At 54.1% G+C, this 26,077-nt stretch overlaps 9 protein-coding genes across 9 annotated transcripts, besides 7 other annotated features; 4 read left to right on the plus strand and 5 right to left on the minus strand.

Moving 5' to 3' along the window:
- Nucleotides 1–39: part of a tandem repeat that runs on past the window's edge.
- Nucleotides 40–73: 34 nt separating this feature from the next.
- Nucleotides 74–1,940, minus strand: EKO05_0006513 (Meiotic Sister-Chromatid recombination aldehyde dehydrogenase; the record flags this gene model as incomplete). The annotated part of the gene is made up of 2 exons (XM_038940278.1): nucleotides 74–1,678; nucleotides 1,761–1,940. 2 exons carry the CDS (start codon nucleotides 1,938–1,940, stop codon nucleotides 74–76), a joined length of 1,785 nt encoding a protein of 594 aa, XP_038798008.1.
- Nucleotides 1,685–1,719: a tandem repeat.
- Nucleotides 1,941–2,867: 927 nt separating the features above from the next.
- EKO05_0006514 (uncharacterized protein) lies at nucleotides 2,868–3,791 on the minus strand (the record flags this gene model as incomplete). The annotated part of the gene is made up of 2 exons (XM_038940569.1): nucleotides 2,868–3,661; nucleotides 3,713–3,791. 2 exons carry the CDS (start codon nucleotides 3,789–3,791, stop codon nucleotides 2,868–2,870), a joined length of 873 nt encoding a protein of 290 aa, XP_038798009.1.
- A 343-nt stretch (nucleotides 3,792–4,134) lies between these two features.
- Nucleotides 4,135–5,053, plus strand: EKO05_0006515 (Acylglycerone-phosphate reductase; the record flags this gene model as incomplete). Its single annotated transcript, XM_038940310.2, has 2 exons — nucleotides 4,135–4,196; nucleotides 4,243–5,053. The coding sequence occupies 2 exons, from the start codon at nucleotides 4,135–4,137 to the stop codon at nucleotides 5,051–5,053; spliced, it is 873 nt and encodes a 290-aa protein (XP_038798010.2).
- Nucleotides 5,054–5,747: 694 nt separating this feature from the next.
- Nucleotides 5,748–7,501, plus strand: EKO05_0006516 (2-methylcitrate dehydratase; the record flags this gene model as incomplete). Its single annotated transcript, XM_038940256.1, has 3 exons — nucleotides 5,748–6,017; nucleotides 6,072–6,849; nucleotides 6,903–7,501. The coding sequence occupies 3 exons, from the start codon at nucleotides 5,748–5,750 to the stop codon at nucleotides 7,499–7,501; spliced, it is 1,647 nt and encodes a 548-aa protein (XP_038798011.1).
- A 2,102-nt stretch (nucleotides 7,502–9,603) lies between these two features.
- Nucleotides 9,604–9,657: a tandem repeat.
- A 113-nt stretch (nucleotides 9,658–9,770) lies between these two features.
- Nucleotides 9,771–12,023, minus strand: EKO05_0006517 (uncharacterized protein; the record flags this gene model as incomplete). The annotated part of the gene is made up of 4 exons (XM_038940342.1): nucleotides 9,771–10,199; nucleotides 10,256–10,901; nucleotides 10,989–11,553; nucleotides 11,621–12,023. 4 exons carry the CDS (start codon nucleotides 12,021–12,023, stop codon nucleotides 9,771–9,773), a joined length of 2,043 nt encoding a protein of 680 aa, XP_038798012.1.
- A 533-nt stretch (nucleotides 12,024–12,556) lies between these two features.
- Nucleotides 12,557–12,584: a tandem repeat.
- A 385-nt stretch (nucleotides 12,585–12,969) lies between these two features.
- EKO05_0006518 (ATP-binding cassette long-chain fatty acid transporter pxa2) lies at nucleotides 12,970–15,205 on the plus strand (the record flags this gene model as incomplete). Its single annotated transcript, XM_038940516.1, has 3 exons — nucleotides 12,970–13,485; nucleotides 13,537–15,071; nucleotides 15,124–15,205. 3 exons carry the CDS (start codon nucleotides 12,970–12,972, stop codon nucleotides 15,203–15,205), a joined length of 2,133 nt encoding a protein of 710 aa, XP_038798013.1.
- A 285-nt stretch (nucleotides 15,206–15,490) lies between these two features.
- Nucleotides 15,491–19,054, plus strand: EKO05_0006519 (uncharacterized protein; the record flags this gene model as incomplete). Its single annotated transcript, XM_038946138.1, has 1 exon — nucleotides 15,491–19,054. The coding sequence occupies one exon, from the start codon at nucleotides 15,491–15,493 to the stop codon at nucleotides 19,052–19,054; it is 3,564 nt and encodes a 1,187-aa protein (XP_038798014.1).
- Nucleotides 16,026–16,060: a tandem repeat.
- A 967-nt stretch (nucleotides 19,055–20,021) lies between the features above and the next one.
- EKO05_0006520 (uncharacterized protein) lies at nucleotides 20,022–20,315 on the minus strand (the record flags this gene model as incomplete). The annotated part of the gene is made up of 1 exon (XM_038946139.2): nucleotides 20,022–20,315. The coding sequence occupies one exon, from the start codon at nucleotides 20,313–20,315 to the stop codon at nucleotides 20,022–20,024; it is 294 nt and encodes a 97-aa protein (XP_038798015.2).
- Nucleotides 20,112–20,142: a tandem repeat.
- A 4,406-nt stretch (nucleotides 20,316–24,721) lies between the features above and the next one.
- EKO05_0006521 (uncharacterized protein) lies at nucleotides 24,722–25,909 on the minus strand (the record flags this gene model as incomplete). Its single annotated transcript, XM_038946140.2, has 1 exon — nucleotides 24,722–25,909. One exon carries the CDS (start codon nucleotides 25,907–25,909, stop codon nucleotides 24,722–24,724), a length of 1,188 nt encoding a protein of 395 aa, XP_038798016.2.
- Nucleotides 25,910–25,977: 68 nt separating this feature from the next.
- Nucleotides 25,978–26,006: a tandem repeat.
- Nucleotides 26,007–26,077: the final 71 nt, after the last annotated feature.

The raw sequence follows: 26,077 nt of genomic DNA on the forward strand, positions 1-26,077 counted from the left end.
AAGATACAAGAGAAAAGATACGACTTTAGGTACAGGTACGTGAATCTAGAGTAGCGTTTCAAGACGTCATTGGCTACATCCCCACGACACCCCTCAAGCCCCTCAGCTTCCCCCTCCAGTCTGGGGCATACCCCAACCACACAATGCCCTGCGCCATGCTCCACGCCCTCTCTCCAGCCCCGCTGCCTCGCAGCGGAATGTCCATGGGCGGCGGGATGCTCGTCTTGACGCCGGGCCAGCGATCGCGCGTGACAGCCTTCTGGTTGCACAGGCTGCGCAGACCCTCTTTGCCCGCAAAGCGACCGTAGCCGCTGCCCTTGACGCCGCCAAAGGGGAGCTGCACCATGTAGGTGACGGCAAAGTCGTTGACGGCCACCATGCCGGCGTGCACGTCGCGCACGACGCGCTCGAGGTCGGCTGTCGCCGTGCCGTAGACGCTGGCGCCCAGCGCGTAGACGGTGCTGTTTGCGATCTCGATGGCGTTGGTGACCGAGGTGGCGCGCATGAGCAGGAAGACGGGGGCGAAGAGCTCCGTCTGCGCTATCTTCATGTCCGGCGTCACGTCAGCGAGGAAGGTGGGCGTAAAGTAGTGGCCGCTCGGGTGGTCTGGGTGTGTGTAGCGCTTGCCGCCGGCGAGGAGGCGTGCGCCGTGGTCGACGGCGTCTTGGATCAGGGCCTCGAGGTTGTCGAAGCCGGCGGAAGATATCGAGGCGCCTACGTCGACGGGCGTGTCCGGCGAGGCGGTGAGGATGGAGCCGGGCTTCAGGGCGCGGATCTTGGGGGTGAGATGGTCGATAAGACGGTCGTGGACGTTGGGTAGGGCGACGACGCGCTCGATGCCGATGCAGTTCTGGCCGGCGGACTGGAAGGTGCCGCGCATGAGGATGCTGGCGACGCGCCTGAAGTCGCCGTCGGACAGGTCGTCGAGCACGATGGCCGGGTCTTTGCCGCCGAGCTCGACACACACAGGCGTCAGGGCTCTGGCGGCCGATGCGCAGACGAGGTGGGCGACGGGGCGCGAGCCGATGAAGGTGATGTGGGCGATGTCCGGGTGCGAGGTCAGGTGGTCGGCGACGTGAGGCCAGCAGACGAGCGACTGAACAATGTCGGGCGAGTGGCCGCACACCTCGAGGGCGCGGGTGGCGATGGAGGCAAAGTACGACGACGACCAGGCGGTGGCCTCGGAGCCCTTGACGACGATGGCATTGCCGGCGAAGATGGAGGCGATGATGGGCGAGAGCAGATTGTGGAAGACGTAGTTCCAAGACACGCAGGCGGCGACGACGCCCAGCGGCTGGTACACGACCTCGTTCCACTTGTACGCCATGAGCAGGTTGGTGGGGCGGCGCTCGTTCTGCAGGCTCTCCTCGCCGTGGCGGATGGTCCAGCGCAGCTTCTCCGCCGTCACCAGGATCTCGCCCAGCGCGGCGTCGACCATGGTCTTGCCCGAGTCCAGACACGCCACGCGCGCAATCGTCGCCTGGTTCTCGAGCAAGAAGCGGAGCATCGTGCGGAGAACGCGTCTGCGCTCGGCGAAGGTTGTGCGCGCCCACGGCACCTGCGCCGCCTTTGCTCTGGCGATGGCGCGGTCGATGCCTGCTGCTGTGGACGGGTGGACGTGCCCGAGAGCTTCACCCGTCGCGGGCGCGTAGCATTGGATGAGCGCCGAGCCCGAGACCTGGCCGCATCAGCATCAGCATCAGCATCAGCGTCAGCATCCAAAGGAAGATGGGGAGGGAGGGTCTCTGTGCGCCTCGTACCTTCAGCGTGGGCTCCTGGAGGACCACGCCCCTCCATCCCGGCTGTGCCTGCGCGGGCGGCGCGACACGGTACGGCACCGGCGCCTCTGCGTCTGTCCGCAGCAGCAGATACAGCAAGCAGAGCGTCACCGCACCCACAGCGCCGAGCGCATAGCCGCTGCACTCGTTCACGTGCTCCATGGTGCGCAATGGCTGTCGTCGAGGAGCCGTCGAGGAGCCGTCGAGGAGCCGTCGCTGGACCCTGGGAGCTCTGCGCCTACCCTACCGCGCTCGGACGCGTGATCACATGCCCTCCACCGTCCCGCATCCCCTCTGCAACGCCTCGGACACAACCTCCGACAAATCATCGCTACCTGCTCCATGGGGCAACTTTGGCGTTCCTGTCCTTGCCCTGTTCACCGATCCGAGTCCAGTAGAGGGAGGGAGCTGATCCTGGCCCCTGCCCTGGTCGTGCTGGACATGCCTGCAGTGTGCACGCACTTGACTCTGCATCAAGCGCTGCACCCAAGAACACCCTCGGCCCTCACCTCCTTCTTCCCGAGGAGAAGGAGCACGCACTGCCACATCTGGTTCCTTTCTGCGTGCCACCTTTGCTGTAGCAACACACGTACCATGTACGACAGATTCTCATCCTACTCTTCTGCCCCAGGAGACCGCACTGGCCCGTCTCTTGGAGCTTCAGGGGCGAGTCTCTTGCGGCACCGGGGGATGAATAAGGGTAATAGTCTTTAGTAGCTTTAACATACGTGATTGTAATCATATAGCTTTACAAGGGTAACTGTCTTAGTAGCTTTGACATGTACGTGATTGTAATCATATAGCTTTATAAAAGTAACTGTCTTAGTAGCTTTAACATACGTGATTGTAATCATATAGCTTTACAAGGGTAACTGTCTTAGTAGCTTTGACATGTACGTGATTGTAATCATATAGCTTTATAAAAGTAACTGTCTTAGTAGCTTTGACATACGTGATTGCGATCATATAGCCTCAACACAAGGGTGCTGTCTTGGTAGCTTTGACATACGTGATTGCGATCATATAGCTTCAACACAAAGGAGATGGTGTTCATGTGGTTTGGATACAAAGGCTCCATCCTGGCTACCTCTACTCTTTGACCACCTCGGCGTACGACTTGCCGCCTTTCTTAACCAGCTCCCCTACAACGAACGGAATCACGTCCTTCGGCCCGTAGTACTTCAAATCAATCTTGTCCCACTCGCCTGCCTTCTTGAGGTAGTCCGGCGTGTGTCTTTGCAGCTCACAGCCGCCCATGAAGAACGGCCATCCGAGCCGTGTGTAAACGAATTGCATGAAGCGTGCCAGCACACGACCCTCGGTCCTCCACGGATTGGCGACGTGTTCGCATATGATCATGCGGCCACCAGGCTTGAGCAGGCTGTACAGGCCATTGATAGTCTCCTGCGCATGAGGCACGCCGCACAACACCCTCACGCAGCAGATTTCGTCAAAGACACCATCCGAAGCCAATCCAGCCCTGCCAGCGGTTTCTAGAATACCACTCTTGTACAGTGCGGGGATCAAACTCTCAGGCTCTCCACCGCACAGTAGCGCGTGATACTTGTCGCTGAATCCCTTCTTCTGCGCGTTCCTCAAAAGGCCTTGGTGGAGATCCTCGGCAGGCTCCGCGCCGTACATGGCCGTGATCAGGTCTGGGTTGAAGCGAGACAGTATCTCGCCTGAGCCAGGGCCTATGTCGAGAACTACGCCTTCGCAAGTCGAGAGAAGCTCCGTAAGCGGCCCGGGCATGTCAATCGACATGGCTTCGCCATTCTTGGTCCAGAGACGCGCGAAGGACTTGTAGCGGAGTTTTGTGATGCTGAAAAGTGTGAACGGCCTGCGCTCCACGAAGATGACTTCAAAGAGGGTCATGAAAAAGTCTGTGCGTCGTCAGGACGATTTCGACCGTTGCAAGTGCTGCATGTACGCACGATAGACAGAGGTCAAGAGGAGCAGCGAGGGACGCAGCAGAACAGGAATGTTGTTCTGTATCCATATTGCTGGAGGCATGTTGAAGATGTTCCGTGATTGATGCGCTCTGTTCTTGATGAAGACGGTTTTGATAACGATAGAGCTGTTAACGTGGGAGAGGAGGGTTCTGAACAGGAGCTGAGAACACAAGACGTTCTAGCTGAGGGATGAGCTCCATAGCACTTGAAACTTTGGAGACTGCCATCGGATTGCCGGCGCCGAAACGACAAGTTAGAAAGCAGGAGCGGAGCAGATCAGACGTCAGAGGCAATTGGCAGTGGGGCAAGAGCAACCGAGGTAGGTAGCCCGTGCCCCAGCTCCAGCTTCGAAGAAAGTGATCCAAGTGAACGAGGCTTGCTGATAACTCCCCACAGCGTTCGCAATGGCTCAGCAAGAGAGGCAGAAGTCTGCGCTGATCACGGGGTGTACCCCTGGAGGCATTGGGTAGGTCGATTGTGTGAGCACGAAAGTCACATCTAACATGGAACAGTCACTTCCTTGCGTTGGAATTCGCTGAGAAAGGCTTCCAGGTGCTGGGTACGGTTCGCGACCCCTCCAAGTACACGTCGCCGCACCAGAACATCACGTTCCTCTCGCTGGAGCTCACGAGTATCGATTCGATACGAGAGCTCCGCAAGCGCGTCACCGAGATAACCAACGGCAAGCTCGACATCCTCTACAACAATGCGGGGCGCAACTACGTAGTCCCCGCGCTCGACTACGACACGGACGAGTTGCACGAGCTTTTCGAGGCGAACGTCTTCGCTGTGATGCACATGTGCAGGGAGTTCACCCCGCTCCTGATCGAAGCAAAGGGCACCATAGTCCAGACTGGCTCCGTGGCAGGCATCCTACCGTACGTCTGGGGCGCGCCATACAACGCCTCGAAAGCTGCTCTGCACTCGTACACAAACACGCTGCGCGTCGAGCTTGCACCGCTGGGCGTGCGCGTCGTCAACGTCATCACGGGTGGAGTCAAGTCGAACATTGCACGAACACACCGCGAGCTGCCACCAGGCTCGTACATGCAGCCGCTTGCACCCGAGTACGAGCGAAGGCTGACACACAGCCAGCAGCTGGGCATGGACACGAAGCAGTATGCAAGCAGCTGTGTGAACCAGGTGCTGCGTGGAGATGGCTGGTTTGGTAGACAGAGGGAAATCTGGGAAGGCAAGATGAGCTGGATCGTGTGGTTTGGGTGGAAGTGGATGCCAACGAAGATCTTCGACTGGTACTTTACCTACGTCTTCAAGCTTGGCAAGCTCAGAGGGAGTGTGGGTCCCAACAAGAAGACCGTGTGAGTTGGCGAGATGGCTGAGATGGCATATATACGATGTTTGATACAACAATAAACCCTGAGATGGCTGAGATGGCATACATACGATGTTGGATACAACAATAAACCCTGAGATGGCTGAGATGGCACACATACGATGTTTGGTACAACAGTAAACACTTTCATGGCTGAGATGGCACACATACGATGTTTGCTACAACAACAAACACCTCGACGGGCGACAGAGCATTCGGCGGTACTCGGCCAGGTGCCCAAGAGAACCGTGAGGCTCGGCTATACCAAGGACAAGACGTCCGTGCCTTGATGGGGTGCGGGAGGGCGGGTTAAGGCGGGGTAGGGATGATGAGGTTGAAGAGGTTGAAGAGGCCCGACACCCATGATCGCGTGCTATCAAAAAGACGAAAAGCTGCTCTCACATTGTAAACAAAGATACTCAAACATGACGCTGCTGCTTGAGCCTCCTCTAGCGTCCACAATGCGCGCCGCTGTGCCGCATGCATGTATCGACCGCTGACACGTCAAAACTGCAGCCTCGGTTGAGGACGGCGTAAGCGCATCCCTCTTCCCGAATTTCAGAAGCCGAGCGTCGCTCCTCTGCTTTACTTCCTCAGAGTCCAAGGCTTCTCAATCTGCGCCCAGTACGACACTCCCTTCTCAAGCTGCATTGTGGTCCTTGAGCTCAAGAAGCCAAACTGACCATGTCGGCCTTCAGTCGCAATCTGTGCAGCACCGCTTCACGCACGCTTCGCCAGCGATCCAGCGTCATCAGCCGAGCTGTCAGGCCAATTGCTCTCCGAGCTGCCCCCACAACCTCAATTGCTCCCCGCGCAGCAGCTGCAAGCTCTTTCTCCACCATGGCCTCCCTCAAGAGCGCCGCACCGCCCGTCAGCGGCAAGCGCGAGTACGACCCCGAGATCAAGGACATCGCCAACTATGTTCACAACGTGTCCATCGACTCTGAGCTCGCGGTATGGCCAATGGACTGCCAAAGTCGAGCTTGAACTGACATGAAGACTTTCTAGTACGACACAGCGCGCTGGGTGTTTGTTGACACGCTAGGCTGTGGTCTCGAGGGCCTGCAGTTCGAGCAATGCAGGAAGATCCTCGGTCCTACCGTTGAGGGCACTGTCGTCCCCAACGGCACAAAGGTCCCTGGTACAAACTACCAGCTTGACCCCATCAACGGCGCCTTCAACATTGGTGCTATGATCAGATGGTTGGACTTCAACGACTGCTGGCTCGCTGCTGAGTGGGGTCACCCTTCAGACAACCTGGGCGCCATCCTCGCGACCGCTGACTGGATCAACCGCACAAACAAGAACGGAGGCAACCTCGGTAACGGCAAGATCTTCAAGGTTCGCGATGTTCTCGAGGCCATGATCAGGGCCCACGAGATTCAGGGCTGCATGGCTCTGGAGAACTCCTTCAACAAGGTCGGTCTGGACCACGTCATCCTCGTCAAGCTCGCCTCGACCGCAGTCGTCTCAAAGATGATGGGCCTCACCGAGGGCCAGACTCGTGACGCTGTTTCGCAGGCCTTTGTCGACGGCCAGTCTATGCGCACATACAGGCACAGCCCCAACACCATGTCGCGCAAGTCGTGGGCTGCTGGTGATGCTTGCCAGACGGCTGTGAACCTCGTCTTGAAGGTGCTCAAGGGCGAGCAGGGTCTGCCCACCGTTCTGTCGGCGCCCACTTGGGGCTTCTACGACGTCAACTTTGGCGGCAAGCCCTTCCAGTTCCAGCGCCCGTACGGCAGCTACGTCATGGAGAATGTCCTTTTCAAGGTCTCCTACCCTGGTAAGCATTATAGTTGTACTCAACCTTTCGACAAAGTGGCTAACGACCAACAGCCGAATTCCACTCTCAGACCGCTGTCGAGGCTGCTCAGCGCCTGAACAAGAAGCTCAAGGCTATGGGCAAGTCTGCCGAGGACATCGAGCACGTCGTCAACCGCACCCACGAGGCCTGCATCCGTATCATCGACAAGCAGTTCAAGCCCATGGAGAACTTTGCCGACCGTGACCACTGCGTCCAGTACATGGTCTCCACCATGTTTGTATTCAACCGTCTTGAAGCCACCGACTACCCCGATGACAGCGAAGCCGCTCAATCCGCCCTCGTCGAATCCCTGCGCCAGAAGATCAGCTGTGTCGAGGACCCGCAGTTCACCAAGGACTACCACGACCCTGAGAAGCGCACCATCTCCAACGCACTTACCGTCACCCTGAAGGACGGCACCGTCCTTGAAGAGGAGGTTGTCGAGGCTCCTCTCGGCCACCGTCTGCGCCGTGAAGAGGCTAAGCCTGAGATCCTGGCCAAGTACAAGAGGCATCTTGGCCCCCACTACCCGGCTGAGCACGTTGACAAGCTCGTTTCGTTGGCGCAGGATGCCAAGACCATTGACAACATGGACGTTGACGAGTACGTTGATTTGTATGTGAAGAACTAGATATCAAAAATGTGCTACAGCGTTTCAGAGAACCCTGATGTCTGTCAATCAATCCTGCAGATGACCACATTGCCAGTGATCAAGGAAGGAGCATTCTCGACCTCGAGTCAATAGAATAACATCGCACCGAGTTCGCAATCTTTCTGATTCAAGTGTAGAGGATGACTCGACTGATGCTAGCATTTGCTTTGCAGAACCGCCGATCCGTTGCTCACACATGTCTTTTTCTCTGTGCAACCCTTAATGAAGACGCTACGCCCTGCGACAACATGGAATTGTGATGTCTTTCGACAGGCAGCTTCGGTGATCCGATATTATATGCGTATTTCTTTGTGATGTGGAGCGAAAAGAATCAATGCAGCAGGAGACGTCAAGAACACCCGGTGAAGCTGTTTTCATATGCAGGAAAAGACGTAGAAGATTTGCCGGGTTCTAGAAGTTGCCAGAGCCTGGTGATTTGGGGTGGAAAGTCGGGTTCGTCAGAAACATATCGTGCTGCGATGACGAAGGTGAGGTTCGTTGAGTACGGTACTGTGTAGGGGTTGGTGACAAGATCAGCAGCTCGCCACAATGGCCAGACCGTTGGAGGGAGCTGCGGCCCTAAGCTGGTATCCATGCTTGGAGACGGTTCTGCAATTTGCAAGTGGAAGCAGGGCCCCTGTGTCTGCGCAACCGAGCAACGTGTCTTGGATGCAGAAGCCTTTTTTCTCCGAAGCTGGGGGACTCGGAGGACTTGTATCCACCAGCGGTTCGAAAGTCTCCAAATGCATGCATGCAGGAAGCACCAAAGACAGGTTTTCACAGCACCTAGTCAGAGTCTAGAGGATATGGCGGACATGCTGACATCTGTCTGGGTTTTTTTTCCAGACACCATCGAGGAAGGTTTCACGAGTCGTGAGCGCTTCACGGCTTGGGCGGTCCTTGGTTTGAGCCGGACTATAGCAAAAGACTATCAGCACGTGCCCAGCACTTCGTTGCGTTTCGATGCCTGACATTCCCTTGATGCGAACATGAACACATCTAACTAGAAACTGCTGCGCATGTGCCTCTATCGCCTCCTGTGGAGACGACGAATCGTTTGTCACTACGTATCAAGAAGAATCATCGGATCGGGCTCGGGCCTTCACGCACACCAATGCGTAGCAGGCCGCTGACGTCCACAACTATGATGTAGACTCCATTGACTTCCGAAGCGTACGCCATCCCGCCAATCGTCCTGTTGACCATCTCTGCGTTGACCGCCACTCAGGTCTCTACAACAGCATGGGGCGGTCATGCGTTTACGCTGGTCGCGTACGTGCCCTGGTGGATTGGCATGTTCTGGATGTTCGCGACTGGTGTCGTGGTCATTGTGACTTGCATCTATACCGGAAACCAAATGAACCGAAGCATGACGCCTGTACTGTTCATGGCACCGTTGGGCTGGCAACCGCGGACGTCGAAGCCGGAAACAGTGCGAACAACGCCGCCGAGATAAGCGTGAGACTCGCGGTACCTATGATTGTAGTCGGCTACTTCGTAGTCGGGATTGCGCTATTCATGCGCATCATTCTGTATACGCTGTTCTTCCATCATCTGTTGGCTGCATGGTTGAATCCATTCGCGCAAAGAGCATGACTGTTGACCTTGATGGGTGCAGGCGGACAGTTGAGCTCTGCATTTCAGATTCTGGGAACTGCGGTCATGCAATACTTCCCACAGTACAAATTGCAGGCTACTAGTGCCACATTTTGGGATCAGCAGACTGGCCCTGGGATCGACTACTCGAGGCTGCTTCTCCATCTGCTTCTACTCGGATTCGACTATTTTAAACTCTGACTCACGGTTGCCGGCGTCATTGATGTCTTTGTTAAGGAGCAATTCTCGTACACGCTGACCTGGTGGAATATGGTACTCCCGACTGTCACGTTGGTGACGGCTTGGCTGCAGTTGGGCTAGTCGATGGATTCGCCAACCTTCAGAAGCTTGACAGCTGCATTTTATATGCTTGTGGTCATTGTTTACTTGCTGAACTGGGTTGGCACAATCCGAGGCGTAATCACTGGTGACTTGATATGGGCGAGCGAGTTGCAGAGGGAGGAAGGTATGAAGAAGAAGGCAAAGGATATGGAAAAAGATACGGATAGCGGAGACGGATAGCGGAGACGGATAGCGGAGAAGTCTGAACAGCGCTGTAGAACAAACACTGTAAATTGAACCTGAGTCCAATGCTGAACGACGATGAGGCCAAGTCATTCGCAATTTTCCGGACTGAGACCCAACTGAGTGATCAGAATTGCTCAGTGCTCGAGACCTTTGCGTAGCCGGTCGATGGTCTCTTCCCGATAGACTCTTCGGCATAGTCGACTTTTGCCAGCTCGGTCGAAGGAGATACAAGACGCGGGTGGCCACGATCACTTGCGTCGAGTACAGCGAGCGCGTCTCCCGGCGCTGTGACAGGCACTGACCCTGTTGCGTTTGACCAACTGCCCAAGCCCAAGCTCTCATGCGCTAGTCGTTGAAGTTGGAGTGTCGAACCAGCCTGCCATTCCGCATAGGCGTAAGACAACCTTGCGTTTCTTCGAAACCACCGCAGCTTAAACAAACCTGCAAGTATCGGCTCCAGAAGCATTGCTGCAACCATGAAAGTCCCGCCTATTGCGAGTATAAGGCCTACACCGAGAATGCTGAATGAGTAATGTCTCGAGCTTCGGACTTTCTGTAGGGTTCACCGTCAGCATATGGCTTTGGAAAAGTGTGTTGTATACGGCATACCTGGCTGTAACACGACCTGCGGCAAGGCTCCTTGTCGCAGGATGAGCCTCCTCCAAGCCAGGCTCCTCGTGCATAATCGACGATGAAATGTTGCATTGCAGCCAACGTAGTTTGACCGAGGTATTCTATCTCTTTCTGCCACTGGGTGGGAGGCAATGCTTTCGTTTGGACCGTTGTGAATCTTGAAAACGACCCGGAAATAGGGAGCAAGGTCTGCCTTGACAGTAGTGTCGGCACACTTTTAGCTTGAAAGTATGGACTCAAGCCTGCAGCACCAGCCTGTTGAATAGAAACCGACAGTGGGCGAAGCGCCAATCGATCTCGTGCATCAGGCCATGCTCTTCGGAAGTCATCTTCCGTAGAAGTGAATAAGTTGATGCAACCAATCGAAGAGGGGACTCTAGGGTTGCAGTAGATGCGATCTGACACGCAGCCCAAGACGGTGGCCGGCTCATCTGGTATGTACCATTCAACAGTGCTGTTTGGGTAAGACAATTTCGTAGTTGCAGAGAACCATGGGTCTTGTGTTTGGTTCAAATACATGATACTTGATGACACCAGAAAGAATAAGGTCGTTAGTGTCTTGGCTCCTGGTGCAGCGAGTTGAGGTATGTAGGGTGTAGATTTGGAAAGCTGTTGCACTGGACTACGTCGAATAATCAGCACAAGTCAGACAAAAAGAAAATGTGAAAAGAAACGAGTTGTCTGCTCTTGGGCACATGTGCTGACTTACAAAACTTGGTAATCGCCTACAGTATCCAAGCGTCCTGTTGTCGCGTTGACAGCGACCTCGAAAGAGTAATTCTGCTTGAATGCGGCTCCAAAATGGTACCTGGTGAAATTAATATTAGACCGGTCTGGATCAACGTAGTTACTCGTATAGCCGCTAGTAGTCAACGGGGCGCAATGCTCCTTTATCTGAAGTGTTACAGGTGGGCCTTTGTTGAGCCCAAAATCCTTGTAGCTATCAAGTGCTCCAGTGTCGAACATAAGATTGCCGAAGGGCATTTTGCACATTTCTGCTGCGAAAGGGCACGAAGCATTGTTGTCCAGGACATATGGCAAGCTTGGAACTGTCAACACTTTGCAGCTGTCTGACTGAGACGACTCCTGTTCTTGATAGCATTGCAGGGCGTATGCCAGGTGTTCGGCGGCCTTCCGATTCAGAAAAGGAGATATATATTGCTCATTTGTCCAGTCGTCCGTGTACGAGCGCCCAGGAAGATCCATGTTGCATTCTCTTCCAATGATGAGTGTCTCGTTTGCTAAGCCGTTGGACACTCTCGAAGAGAAGATACCTTGTCGATGTTTAGCATCCATGTGCAGAAAGCAGAAAGACCAACTGCGAACAAAAGTGTCACATACCGGCGACGATGAATGTGATAGCCAATAGCAAGGCTAAAGATGCAAGATAAAGAGTTCTTCGGAGTACAGCATCTCCCCGCCGAAACCATGCACGACAAATTCCAATGAATTCGAAAGCTGCATCAAGTGGCAATGGCGTGTTTCGTAGTATGGCCTGCCGCTGAATCTGAATGCCATCGGAGCCTTCTCGTGAGGAGCATATGAAGTGCAGAAAGCACCGAGTGGTTTTCCAGAAGCTGCGGCCGCTTGTGCTTACGAACAACGCCAGAAACGCAATGAGTAACCCTCCACGTTCGCGATCCAAGGTCAGGGTTGCTCCTTGTACCCTGTTGAAAGACCTGTTATTCCAGAAGCCAAGATATATGTCGTCTTCGATTGAACCCTGGACAGCGTAAGTCGCCATACTGTCAGCTTTGATGATTAGCTTTCGAGGCGATGAAGGAAGACACCATCATCACAGAGAGAGGCACCGATACCATTTTAAGGTGGGAAGTTATTGCATGGGGGGCTGCATGTCAGCAGCCCCACCAAATGCATCGCCTAGCTTTGAGTTGTGGCTGTTACGAGACCCTGTCTTGAGCACTGTGTTCCTGGACGCCTAACAAGGCGAGATCTTCACAAACAACGATCACCTAGCTCTTAGTTTTGTCGTCCCATGAAAACACAGCGACAGCGAAAAGATCAGATGAAAACCGAACGCGAGCCCTATCAAGGGCGCCCTTAGCACTGAGAGCTCCAGCACAGCGCAAAACAAGATCTTCCCGGGTTGATACCAACAAACAGTGATGGTTTGTATTGGGAAACACGCAGAGCTGGGTTGCTGCTCAGGATGTACTTTGAAGGCACGCGACTGGCGGGCCATGGTGGGGTCATGTAAGCCTCCTTTAGCCCCTATGTGGAGTCCGACTCTCTCAGAGTGGGACACCTACAGGCAGGCAGACAGACAGACAGACAGACAGACAGAAAAACTGGAAGTCAAAAGGTAACTCCAAGGTCATCAAAAGGTCGAGATTTACATGTTACTTGTCTGGTCGAGTTTAGGAAACGATCACAAGCTGGAAGACTTGGCGCTTTACCATAACTGATCTAGCGTATCGTGGGGAAAGCCGAGGCTCTTGTTCACATGTCGCGACGCAAGCTCTATGGTCACACATCACCCCGTCTTGCTTCAATCACAAGGCTCACATGTAAGGCGCATACGCGAAGTGACTTCTAAAAAATCCTCTTTGCCAGGCCACCGCTACAAGCATTCTGCTCACCTACTCCATCGCTCAACGCAGCACGATTAGCGAGTATATGGTGACGTTTGACACGCTTGCCCTACCACGAATGACTCTCCCACGGTAGTCATGGCAGTCCTGTCGAAACCTTGGTCGAAGAAAAGGTTATCCAACGCTTCGATCAAATCGCTCATCAACGACTTTACGTCCATCTACCTCCAAAACCGCACGCGCATCTCACGCGCTGTGTACCTCACCCTCTTTGTCGCCCTCATCAACCGCGTTCGCAACGCCATCGCCGAACAGAAAGCCGCTTCGATAAGGCGTGAAGCACAGCGAAAGACGGGGACAGGGCCAAGTGAAGGTGAAGCGACAGGTCGGAAGAAGGTCGAGCTAAATCGCGAGTTCTTCAAAAACCTCTTGCGGCTGCTTAAGATATGCATACCAGGATGGCGGAGTAAGGAGTTCAGACTGATCATCAGTCACAGCATCTTCTTGGTGCTGCGGACCATGATCAGCCTGTATGTTGCCGAGCTCGACGGAAGGCTGGTCAGCAGTCTGGTGCGGGGAAAAGGGAGTGAGTTTTTGAAAGGGCTTGTGTGGTGGATGACTGTTGCCATCCCAGCAACCTTCACGAACTCGATGGTACGTGATTATATACTCAATATGTAACGGCCGGACAACTGACATGCGCAGCTCTCCTACCATCAGTGCAAATTGTCCCTGCAGTACCGCACACGACTCACGAATTACGTCCACAACAAGTACCTTTCACAAATGACGTTCTACACGCTATCAGCCCTCGATGACCGAATCAAGAATGCCGATCAGCTCATCACCGTGGATGTGGCTAAATTCGCAAACAGTCTTGCGGAACTTTACTCGAATCTTGCAAAGCCGGTACTCGACATAATAGTATACAACTACTCCCTATCACGGAGCGTAGGAGGGGAAGGTCTCTTCTTTATGAGTTTGCTCGTTCAGCTGTCTGCGAACGTCATGCGCGCGCTCACTCCACCGTTTGGAAAATACGTTGCAGACGAGGCGAGGCTCGAGGGCGAATTCAGATTCCAGCATTCAAGGCTCATCGACTACAGCGAGGAAGTGGCACTGTATCACGGCCACGAAGCAGAGAAAGATACACTGGATAAAGGCTACTTCACACTCATCAAGCATGTCAACAGGATACTGCGGAGACGACTGTATCACGGTGTAATGGAGGATTTTGTGATCAAGTACTTTTGGGGTGCATTGGGGCTTATGCTCTGCAGTGTGCCTGTATTCTTCCAGGTCCCTGGACAGAACTCGAGTAATATGGGTGATCGGACGGAGAGCTTTGTCACCAACCGCCGCATGCTGCTCATGTCTTCCGACGCCTTCGGCCGTGTCATGTTCTCGTACAAGGAGATCACTGAACTTGCCGGTTACACATCCCGTGTGTCCACCTTACTGGACGTCATTGATGACATTCAGGCTGGCCACTTCGAGAAGAAGTTAGTCTCGTCGGCCAACACAGAGGAAAACGCAGCTGTTCTACGTGGTCGTGGCACAGTGACGGAGGGCGAAGACATCGAATTTGTTGACGTACCCATCGTATCACCCAATGGCGATGTACTCGTGCGCAAACTCTCGTTCACTGTAAAGCCCGGGGATCACCTGCTGATTGTCGGTCCCAATGGCTGCGGCAAATCAAGCTTGTTCCGCATTCTCGGGGGCTTGTGGCCTGTGTATGGCGGCACAGTACGAAAGCCACCGTTTGAAGACATTTTCTATATCCCTCAGCGCCCTTACCTTTCTCGCGGGACATTGCGCCAGCAAATCATCTACCCTGATAACTTGCGCGAGATGCGCGACAAGGGCGTTGCAGACGATGACCTGTACAACATCCTCAGCATCGTGGAGATTGAATCCATAGTTGATCGTCCCGGTGGCTGGGATGCTGAACAAGAGTGGACCGATGTGCTCTCCGGTGGTCTACAACAGCGCGTGGCCATGGCGCGATTGTTCTACCACCGGCCTCGGTACGCGATTCTGGACGAGTGCACGAGCTCTGTAACATTAGAGATCGAGAGAGTCATGTACGATGAGGCGAAGCGACTTGGAATCACACTTATGACTGTGTCGCACAGGAGGAGTCTATGGAAGTATCACGAGAAGATCTTGCAATTCGACGGGCAGGGCAAGTACGTGTTCACAAGGTTGGATGCAGAGCGAAGGCTGGAGCTTGAAGAGTAAGTCTAGCGACTTTGACTTTTTGATGGTCTGTTGCTAACCTGACGACAGTGAGAAGGAGGACATCGAGCTGCAGTTGCGAGCTGTTCCGGACATTGAGCAAAGGATTGCGGAATTGGAGGCTGCCATGTGACCCTGCGGCCGCGTCCACTAGCTAGAGAAATATCAACTCGTGCCACTAAGAATCGACAAGGCAACTGCGCACGAAAACCACGAATATGACAGACGGTGCATAGAGAAGTTGGTTGATACTGACGGCCCCTGTTCCTGGCAGGCGGGTCGATGCCGCACTTAGCGCGCGCCAGTCGGTGAAAGCAAGCTCCGTGTCCTCAAAAACGCGTCCCCCTGCAACTCTCCACAACACAGCTCGAAGCTGCCGAGTCAACACGCAACTGCGCCTGGCGGCAGCCACAACACCATGTTACAGTTCAGAGTCGGCCAGAAGATCGAGACAAACACTCACCGGACGGGTCTTGTCAAATATGTTGGCTCCATTCACGTCGCAGAGGGTGCTTGGCTCGGCATTGATCTGCAAGAGCCCACCGGGAAGAACGACGGCTCCGTTCGCGGCGAGCGGTATTTCGACTGCCCACCTCAACACGGCCTCTTTGTAAAAGAAACGGACATTCTCCAGATCCTTTCGCAGCCAGCACCAAAAGCAGTGGCACCAAAGCCCAAGCCCACCGCACCTACCCCACGATCACGGCCTGCGAGCGTCGTTGCGCCCAGGCCCGCATCCACTCGACCTGCCAGTGTCACCTCTCCTCCAGCTGTACCTAAGACACCTGGCCACGCAAAGCGCCAATCCGTCGCGCCTGCTGCTCCACGAACGCCGCTACGAGGTCCCGCGCGCAAGCCCAGTGTTGCCAGTGCTTCCACGGCAGCACCCTCTCCACCTCCCACTCGACCCTCGGTCACCTCGCGACCAAGTACAGCATCAGTCAACTCGACTTCACAACCCCAACCCCAACCACAAACACAAACACAAAACCCGTTGAGGACCTCTACAAGAGACAGCAATGTCGATGCGTTACAGACGAAGATCAAGCATCTGGAGAAGCAGCATTCAGAGGCCCAGGCGCGTCTGAAAGAGCTGTCACAAGCCGAGGTAGAGCGGGATCGATTCCACGGGATCATACAAAAGCTGCAGGCGAAGTGCCAGACGCTCCACCAAGAGTCTGTGGATGCCAAGGAACAGCTGAAGACGCTTCAAAGCGACAATGAGCGTCTTGTCAAAGCAGAACAAGATCATGAGTTCGATCTGGAAGATGCATTACTTGAAAAGGAGATGGCGCAAGAGCGCGCTGAGCAAAACGAAAGTGAACTGGAGGCGCTTCGTGCGAGGGTAGAAGAGCGGGACCTCGAGCTGGAGATTCTTCGGGAGGAAGCAGAGGCTTTCACCGCGGACATGTCCGAGGAAGAAAAGGAACAAGCTGGCTACTACCGACTACAGCACGAGAACGATCGTCTGCGCGATGCCTTGATGCTCTTGAAAGAGGTCACCGAAGAAGAAGCGCACAAGAGCAAGGCTCGCATGGATGAGCTTGAAGAAGATGTTTCTCAAATGGAGACTTTACAACATGAGAACGAGAAGTTGCAGCAGCAGCTGGCTGAGGCTCAGAGTATTGCAGAGCACCTAAAAGCCCAGGTCAACGACAGGAATGAGCTCGAGGATGTCGTGGAAGATATGTCAAGTAAGATTCAGGAACTCGAGAGCAGAGTTGCTGACCAGGAACTTACGATAACGGATCTGGAAAGCCTGAAAGAGCTGAACGAAGAGTTACTAGACCAGCAAGATGAGGAGACCAAGGACTTACGGGCGGAGTTTGAGGGCAAGGAAATTGAACTTGAGCAGCTGGGTGAACGTGCTCTCGAGCAAGCTGTGATCATTTCGGACCTCGAGGAAACGAACACAAAGTTTCGAGACCTGGTGTCCGAGTTACTCGCGCAGATCAAAGAGGCCGAATCCTCGAAAACGATGACAGAAGCTCAGGTCAGAGATACAACAGGCCGCATCAACGAAGTCATGGACGTCAACAGGCGTCTCCGTGCCGCAGAGGTCAATGCGACAAGCAAGGAAATCACCTCGGAGCTCCGTCAACTCAAGGCCGATCAGACGACTGAGATGCTGGACATCTTGAGTGAAACACAGTCTCAAGAGTTTGGCAGGAGTGAGCCAATGCAGGCTTATTTCGCGGCGAAACGCATCACCTTCAAATCGACGGTGCTGAAGAACCTGTTGTCAAACGCAGATAAGCACACCAAGCACAAAGATGGTGTCGAGGAAGCATCTTCAAAGCTGCTCTGTATCGAGGCCAACTACTACCTCACAAGCCTCAAGAACGGAAGCGAACGTATATCATCTGCAATGGCAGTGTCGACACTTCCACAGTTCGCGACGTTTGGTCCCGCGCATGCTGAGTTGGTTGCTGTCGAAAGGAATCTGGACCAAGGACTTGAGGCTCTCAAGGCCGATAGAGTCAACTTCTCCGAGATGGCAAAGTCTTTTGGTGGCTCGACAGAAGTATACAAAGCCGTTCTTGTATCCCACCAGAAAGCCTTGGCAGAACGGCCAGAGGACGAGACGATGCTGCGAGTTCGCTCTATCGCCGCAAGCCTGACATACCTCGAGTCTACCTGCTCAGCCATGAACACAATGCTAAGGTCATTAGCGTCTACCAGCGAGACACTCGCAGACGAAGCACATCACGTTCTGGAGCGCTTCGCCGCGCCATCTGCAATCTGCAGCAAGGGCATGCTGGCTGCTGCCAAATTGCTAAAGACATGCAGCGACCGAAGAGGGGATGCGCTATATCCTCAGTTCAATGGCGATCTTGGTTCAGTCGTTGAGACTGAGGAGTACCTGAGTAGGGCTACTCGCGATGCAGCCAAGTGGACGCACAACGTTGTGGAGGTGCTGAGTCGGTCAATCGACACTGACGGAACCGTCATGGAACCTGTGGACCTCAAGCACCTCTTGATTTCATACTGGGAGGATCATATGAATAGGCTTGACAGCGTATTCCCATCACTTAGCAGCTGGAACGAGTACGCTTTGCTGCTCAAGGACAATCTCGAGTTCCAACACGGCCCTGCGCCTTGGAGCGAGAAGGCGAAGGAGGTCGAGGCAACCAGAAGACAGGTGGATGAAGCAGCTACCAAACTCCAGTCGATCACAGCCGAGCACCAGGCAACGCTTCTGAAACTGCACGAGCGCGAACAGGTCATCGAAACCAAAGAACTAGAGATCGAACATCTCGCAGCTAAGAACCGCGACGCGACAACGAAGGGTGAAGACGTACAGCGCCTACAAGAAGAGATCGAAAAAGCCCAGACAGACATCAAACAGCTGCAGAAGCAAGACAAGGTCCAAAAACAGGAGATCGACGATCTGAATTACAGGCTTGCGCATGCCGCGCAAAATGAACCTGCGGAGTCAGAGAAGGGCCCTGCTGTTGCAACGCCAGGACCTGAACCCGCAGACCCCACTTCGCGCAGTGCACCAGCAAGCCTGATGTCCCTTCTCGACGCCTTGCAAATCGAAAACCGCTGGTTGCGCCAGAGGAACCAGAGCGACGCTTTCGGTGCAAAGCAGATGGATCTCTTTACGTCAATGCGGCCAATGGAGAGACGTGAAGTGAGCAAACTGTCTGCTGCTACCGACAGTCTGCTCAGCTTGGCGTGGCTGACAGATGACTTCGAACAACCTGAAATTCTTACCAGCATCTCCCAGCACAGCGACGCAAACACCAATGCTAAGCTAAGCTATGGGGGTAACCCTCAGATGCGAGCCCATCGACCTAAGAGAGCACCCTTGTCGCTAGCACCACTGCAGACGCAACTCGATTTGATCAAGAGCAACGGGCGCTTTGACTGGTCAGAGATAGAGGATCTGAGTTTCGCAGATCTATCGCCAGCAGTGGAGCACTTTGACAGTGAACTCATGGGACTGCGGCCACTCAAGAACATCATGGCTCTCTGAGCACCCAGCGCGTTGTTCTGGCTTCGAGCATGCATGCGCCGGCCCAAGCATGGCTATGGAGTTGTTTTATTATGCAATATACCCCACGGCGGCACGGCGTGCTGCCTGCGTTGGATAGAAGGAAATACGTGGAACACATACGCATGCTGTCTTATGTGTATCCTATCGCGATGGAGAGTCGTGATTTCCATATTCGAATAGCATCCGCGCTTCTCTTTCGATATACTGACTGCTCCCAACCCTGCTCCCCGACTGTCCAATTTGTTAATCTTTAGAATCTTCGTCTCGAATCTGGTATCACTGTCCAATTTGTGAACCTTTAGAATATCCATCTCGAACCCGGTACCAAGTGCTCAAGTCGGTGGGTGAAACGCACACAGGAGACAAATTCAACTCTCGCTCACTTCTTCCGCTCTTTTCCAGCAGATTCGAAGCTTCTTTGATGCGGCCATCCTCTCCGTCCAGTCTCAGCGCCTGTCTCATATGTGTCGTCGTGTTCTCCCGCAAGATCATCACACACAGCATCGATGCTCGCGAAAAACTCCAGTTAGCCGTGTACGCTGACGAGGGTCGGGACACTGCACAAAGGAAGGTGGCAGACCAAGGGAAGGAAGCAGGACTTGTGAATCCTTTTCTTTCTTATTATTACGACTAATTACTTCTTTGTATACCGGTATGCTATCAATGATAGTGATAGAGCGCAAAGACTGCAGTGGGGCGATAGCACCGAATCGACGTGTCGGTGTGAGAAAAGTGCAATTTGATACCAAGTGGATGCGAACGCAAAGCGATACAGTATAATAAACTGTAAGAACATGACTTGTCAGTCGACAACACTCGAGCCTCGTGCAACCACTGAAAGCAGATGTGCAAGGTTTGACAAGGGCAGCACACGTGCCGTCAACAGAGTCGATGCTCTGTGAGTCAATGCAAAAGGAGAGCCGTGATGCGCTTATGGCATCGCTGCTCAGCCGCTCTTGCCTCTCAGCACAGTGAACAACCCACCGAAGCAGCTTCTACTCTCAGTTTTGCCGACACGCTTGCCCATCAACACGAGCTCTTTCTCTCTCTCTTCCTCTAGCTCATTCGCACGCCTAACGCGTTCCTGCATCCTCGCCTTGTGGTCGGTGTACGTGCTTGCTTTGGCTTCTTCCCGCTCTTGCTTCCATTGCGTCAAACTCTCTCGCTTCGGTACAGTCCGCTGCTCGAAGCTGACACGGCGCGAGCTGTCAGACTGCCGGTGTAGAGAAGTATGATTCATATTGTTGGAATGGGCTGGCGAAGGTGAGGTAATGCGGCGCTGAGCTTCGAATTGCGCATGGTAGCGTGCTGAGTTCCGGTGTGGAGACGCTGACTTCCGGTTTGCAGAGGCATTGGGTGGATGAGATGTTAGACTGGCATGGCGATTCTGGTGGGGTGAGCTGTACGCAGAGGTCGAATGTTGTGTTTTTGAATTCGTCCGAGAATGGCTGTTCACAGCTGTGAGCGCTGCTAAAGCTTGGTTGCGCGCCCTTTGTGCACTGATCTGACGAGGCTGCTGCATTGGCAGTTGGCGAAGATCCGGGGCAGTCGCGTATCGATGGTGCGACGCGCTCGTATGCTTCATCCCAACCGCATGTATTGACAAGGGGCGGCTTGACCTATTAGGGTTCAAGTTCTTCGACCTAGCCGATTCTCCAAACGACACCAGATTCTGGTTTTGCAAAATGAGCTCAGCGCAATAGCCACTCATATCTGCAGTCGCGCCATTTGGCAAAGGAGGCGCATCTTGAGAAGTATACGAAGTATTGGAAGAACAAGACTTTGCGCGATTGACGGCGCTATCGCGAGATTGATACGAGCTGGAGTCTGTGCTTGCGCGTTCGGGGGCTTCGTTTCGTGCGTCGTATTGACTAGCGTTGTTGGTGCTTGTAAGGCTTGCACGTCGCTCGACATGTCCAAATAGAAAACTGTCGGACTCGCTACTCTTGAGCGGCATCTGCTGGCAGGCAGGAAGCCGCATAGACTTGGGGCGTCCATTTAGGCTCGGCCGACCAGCTATCATTGTAATTTCAACGCCTTGATCCGACATGCTTTGCTGTACCCTTGCTTCTGCGAATGCCGATAGCTGTTGTATCCTTGCTCGCTCCCTCTTAGCGTTCCAACCTTCCACTTGCTCCATTGCTATTGGCATAGGTCTACAGCCTTGCATCGATTGCGAGCGGTACGTTTCTTGTGCGTGGGCGGGCGTTCTAGTTCTTGTTGGGCGTGACAGATGCACATCAGGACTCGAGTGGCACTGTGGAAGACTGTGCCTTTCGATGGTGTTGGAAGTTGTTCTTCCTATCCCAGGAATGCTTTCATGCCCTCGCCGAACGTTCTCGATTCCGATTGAGGACACAAAGTCTGGGAGGCCTCCGTCGATGGCTGACAGTTCGCTGATCGTCTGCAATGTTCTTCTTCGATTCTGTAATTGTGGGCGCTGGCTCGAAGGAGCGCTCACCGATATCGGTCCATTGGGTGGCAGCTTCTGGAGAGGCATATCTGTAAATCTATCGCAAAGGCTTGGGGGAGAAGTGTTTGAAAGCGTTCGGGAAGGGTGAACCGAAATTCGAGCAAAGAGCTTAGAGGCAGATAAGAATTCTCGGAGGGTACTGTGCTCACATAGACGCAGGTAAGTGTTTCTAAGGAGGTGACAAGAAATGCGGAGAAAGGGTTCAGGCACTACCTCAGATACCATGCGCTGTTTCCAGTACCACGGTATGGTCAAAGGCAAGGGATGGTCCCGATACACAGCAAGCCGGGTCGCTGAAAGTATTGAATTATGAACGAGCTGTTCTCTTTGCCTCGAGAGCGGTGAAAACTCCAGCTGACTGTCGTGCTACAGCCTTGCATGTAGGTTTTGCCTCGGGCCGGAGCGCTGATCTATGGACATCTTGATGTTTTGTTGGCGTTGCACGACCGATCCCGGGACGCGTGGATTCGCATGCAAGGACAGCACAGGTCGTATAGCTTCTGGATAGATTCAAGCTGCGAACCACGGTATACTAAGAGCGTCAAGAGTGGACATTACGGGAAATGCAACCCTATGATTGGCCCTCGCTTGCTGATGGAAGATATTGGCGAGGAATGGTGGTCCACTGTCGTAGGATTCGGATCGTCCCGAAGCTCGCATGTGTCTCTCAGCACCTGCATCATCTGGAAAGGTCTCGAGATTCCACAGCTTGCATTCAAGTGAGGGCAGAGCTAGTCTTGATATGCCTAGAATGGTGACATATAGCTCAACCCCACTCCGAGGGAACACTCACATGGCAGTACACCAGCTCTCACATCTTGTGGACTCAACCCACGCGCTGGTGCTGCTCCACGGTCAAGCCCGGGTCAGCCGAAAAAAGCAACAAGTGTCTCAATGCAGCCAGACACAGCAGCATGGGAACGCGAGGAGCCGTAAGCATGCGGGTGGGCCGCAGAATTGGATCTGTGTAACATTGTGGCATTACCTGCTCGCTGCACAACTAACTCCAGGGCCACTTGTCACGGTGGCTGAATGTCGCCAGATGTATCGTTGATGTTTGGCAGGAGCTTGCAGCGGTGTGAAAGACATTGCAGGTTGTACAAACGATGTTGGCCACAGATTGTGGAATCGTCGTTGCGTCCATGGGAAAGGCTTGAGACATACTTCGATGACGCCAGTGGAATGTGATGTTGAAGAAGAGAAGAGGAGAGGCATGCGGGCCGAGGCACGGACCAGTGAGCTGTCGCGCTTTCCCCTGCAAGCAGACCCCGAACAACAAACCTGCAATCCTTCTCACCATCTCCACCACTGAAAACCGCATGAAGGTGCATCATGCGCCACATACGCGTGCCTGCAAGAGCGATCATCTCGGCGGTCTTCGTTCTGGCCTAGATGATGCTCACAAACAGAATGGCACCATCAGCCTGTCGTGCAGGCCCTCACAGCCTGGCGCCTTTGGTCGTCCAAGGTTGCATTCGGCTTGTCTAAGTGGGCGGCTATGGCTTCGAGGTCTCTGCTGATCTCCCCTTGAGTAGGTAGTCATTGTTGATATTCGCGTTGCGATGCACGTGTGTCGCGTGCGATCCGCGTTTTGGCGACAACGACGAATAGCTTGACGTCGCACCAAGTACCAGACTCCCATGCGGGTGTAGGATACAGTTTAAAAGGCTCACTACCATTCCGCTGATAACGTATCATGGAAAGACGAGAAAAATTCTGTGGACTCCAGAATACAATGCCTCCTTCGAAGCGCCACATGATAGGTCATCCTGAGAGTGGTTTACTTCAACAAGGATGTGTACTGGAGGGGCTTCGTCTTCTGATTTCTCTGATCATCGTTCTGACGAGAGTCTTCAGAGAGATCCGCCTGGCCGACGTCGCGTGTCTGAGTTATGTTCTTCTGAATCATCCGACTCCTCCAGCTGTTCAAATGTCTCTAATTTCTCCGATTCCTCTGGAACTGAGCATTCTCGCGACCTTCCCGAGCCCCAACTTGTGAGTCCCCCACCTCACAGAGAGTGTGTGAGAAGACTCAATGTATGCTCAAACCCCGCAAGAACAGCGCCGATTGCTGACAGACTCAGCCTGGGCGCTCGAAACAGCTGAATCCCGCCTCACATGACTACACATGCTTTCATCGCTCCCAGTTCGACATCTAGACTTTGCAACGCACACAACGGCACAGCGGAAAACACAAGCATGTCCGAGACACGGACGCAGATGTAAATGCCTGGTTTGCTGGCCGGAGACTCCATGGACATCCTCGGCGCTGCATGTTGGGTAATACAAAGGTCACAAGTGGGTCATCATGCGGGGTGCTTGACAGCGATTCGACGGCCTTTGCTTAAAAGGTAGGTACTGAGACCCTGACAACTCTCATGTGCATAGCTCTTCTCATTGGCATGATTCGGGCTTGCGCGAGCTCGGCAAGAACATAGTACGTACCAGTGCTTTGAATGCCTTATTCAGTCTCGAATGACTAAAGCGTCGACAAGTCGTGGGAAGTGATGAAAGCCCCTCAACTGAGACTGAACATCGCAGACGACGTGTATGGACTCATTGGTACGTAGTATCTACATGCTCGCTTCGGCATGTGTACCTTGAGATCGTGGCTGATCGACGTGTCAGGTGGGGATGATTCAGATATGTTCTGCAGTCTAGTGGAACCTATAAGCCCGCCACTACTCACTTCAATCGACGCTCTGGATAAGGCCGGCGAGCTCAACTTGCACTCAAGGCCCCTTGATCTAGATCTCGTCATCGACTGCTATCTAGAGAATTTCCGTGACTTTCCTGGACATGGTATCGAAGGCCGATGTGTTGTCTGGCGCACTGAAGCTTGAAATAATCCGAGACAGCTCGTCGTTGGCTGTTGCCTCGAATCGTTTGGCTCAGTGAGAGTATGCACTCGGTTTTGATCCTTCAGGTGGGAAGTCGGGCAAAGAGCTGGAGAACCGCTACGAACGACCGACTATGATCCATGGAATCGCAATGCTGTCCTGAGACTATAAGCACAAGTACTGACTTTTGATTAGGCCAAGCAAACACCACTACGACATCACGATCTCCACCAGAACGTAATGTGCAGCAGAGTGTTTTGATGGGGAAAGGTCCCCTGGCATACGTGCCTATTACCGGTCTAAAAGCAAAATACGCTCCACCTCATCCCGAGTCTACTGAACCTTCCCTCTTGCGTCAACTGGCCAGATCTCTTCAATGACACCGTTCCGATGTGCGTAGTAGAAGTCGTGCAAATTGATCGTAGGATCAATGTGACTCGGTACCATCTCGACACGATCCCCAATCTTCAAATCCGCTCCATCCGTCCACGATAACGACCCGTGCTCATCGCCCAACACGCCGTATGTGTACCCCAGTGTCTTGCACTCGGCCAGTCCGCTGTCCGTCGTGAGCGATTTCAACCCTGCGTCGATGGTGATGCTCTTCGGACCCTGTTTGCTGATGACGGTAGCGAGGATCGTCAAGCTGTTCGAGTACTTCGTCCCCACCGCATTCCTATAATCCGTATCCATGAACAAGAAGCTCCCCGGCTGTACCTCCGTAACGCCGGGGACTGTGACACAGAACTCCGCCGTGCCCGTGCCGCCAGTCGTGACAACATCAATCTGATGGCCCTGCTTCCTAAACGCCTCGGCCGTATCCACCAAGATCCTCATGCTCTCCAAACACAACCTCTTCCGCTCCTCCACACCATGCACATGTTGCAAATGCCCCTCGTAGCCCTGCACCCCAATCAACCTAAGATGCGGCAACTCGGCCACCACACCCGCAAGCCGCAACGCAGGCTCACCAGGCTGGACCCCGGTCCGATGCAATCCCACATCGAGATCGACAAGCGTGAGAATGCGATCCTCGATGCGCGCGGCGGCAATCCCCGCCTCGACAGCCCTAGCGCCCTCCTCGCTATCCACCACGATCCTAATCCCCCGATGCTCTCGGAACAACTCGACCAGCCGCGCGACCTTGGCCGGTCCCACGATCTCGCACGTGATGAGCAGGTCGCTCACACCCCTTGCGCACATGACCTCTGCTTCGCTGAGCTTGGCCACGCACGCCCCCTTTGCGCCCGCCGCGATGAGCTTCTGCGCCAGCACGGCGCTTTTTGTCGTTTTGCTGTGCGGCCGGATGGAGACGCCTGTGGGGAGCAGCTGGGTCATGAGCGCAGTGATGTTGGATTCCATCTGGGTCAGGTCGACGATCATGGAGGGAGTGTCGAGGGAGGAGATTGGGTCTCCGATTTTGGGGGCGTACGGCATCGTTGGTTTGGTTGGTTGTGGGTGGTAAGGTCGGGAGTGCGGTTGTGGGTTGACTGCTAGAAAGGCTCGAGTTGGATTGTTCATGTGCTCGTCTGGTATCTTGCCATGTGTGGTCCGAATGTCGGCCTGGTTGATGCTGCGTCGCAATCAGATGGTGGTGGTGGTGGTGGTGGTGATGATGACTCGGTGGGGTTACCTCATGCGGTATACCGACCCCACGTGCAGATACCACCTTCCTGAACAAGGAATTAG

This window comes from Ascochyta rabiei, chromosome 10, assembly GCF_004011695.2.
Source record: "Ascochyta rabiei chromosome 10, complete sequence".
NCBI classification, from domain to species: Eukaryota; Fungi; Ascomycota; class Dothideomycetes; order Pleosporales; family Didymellaceae; genus Ascochyta; species Ascochyta rabiei.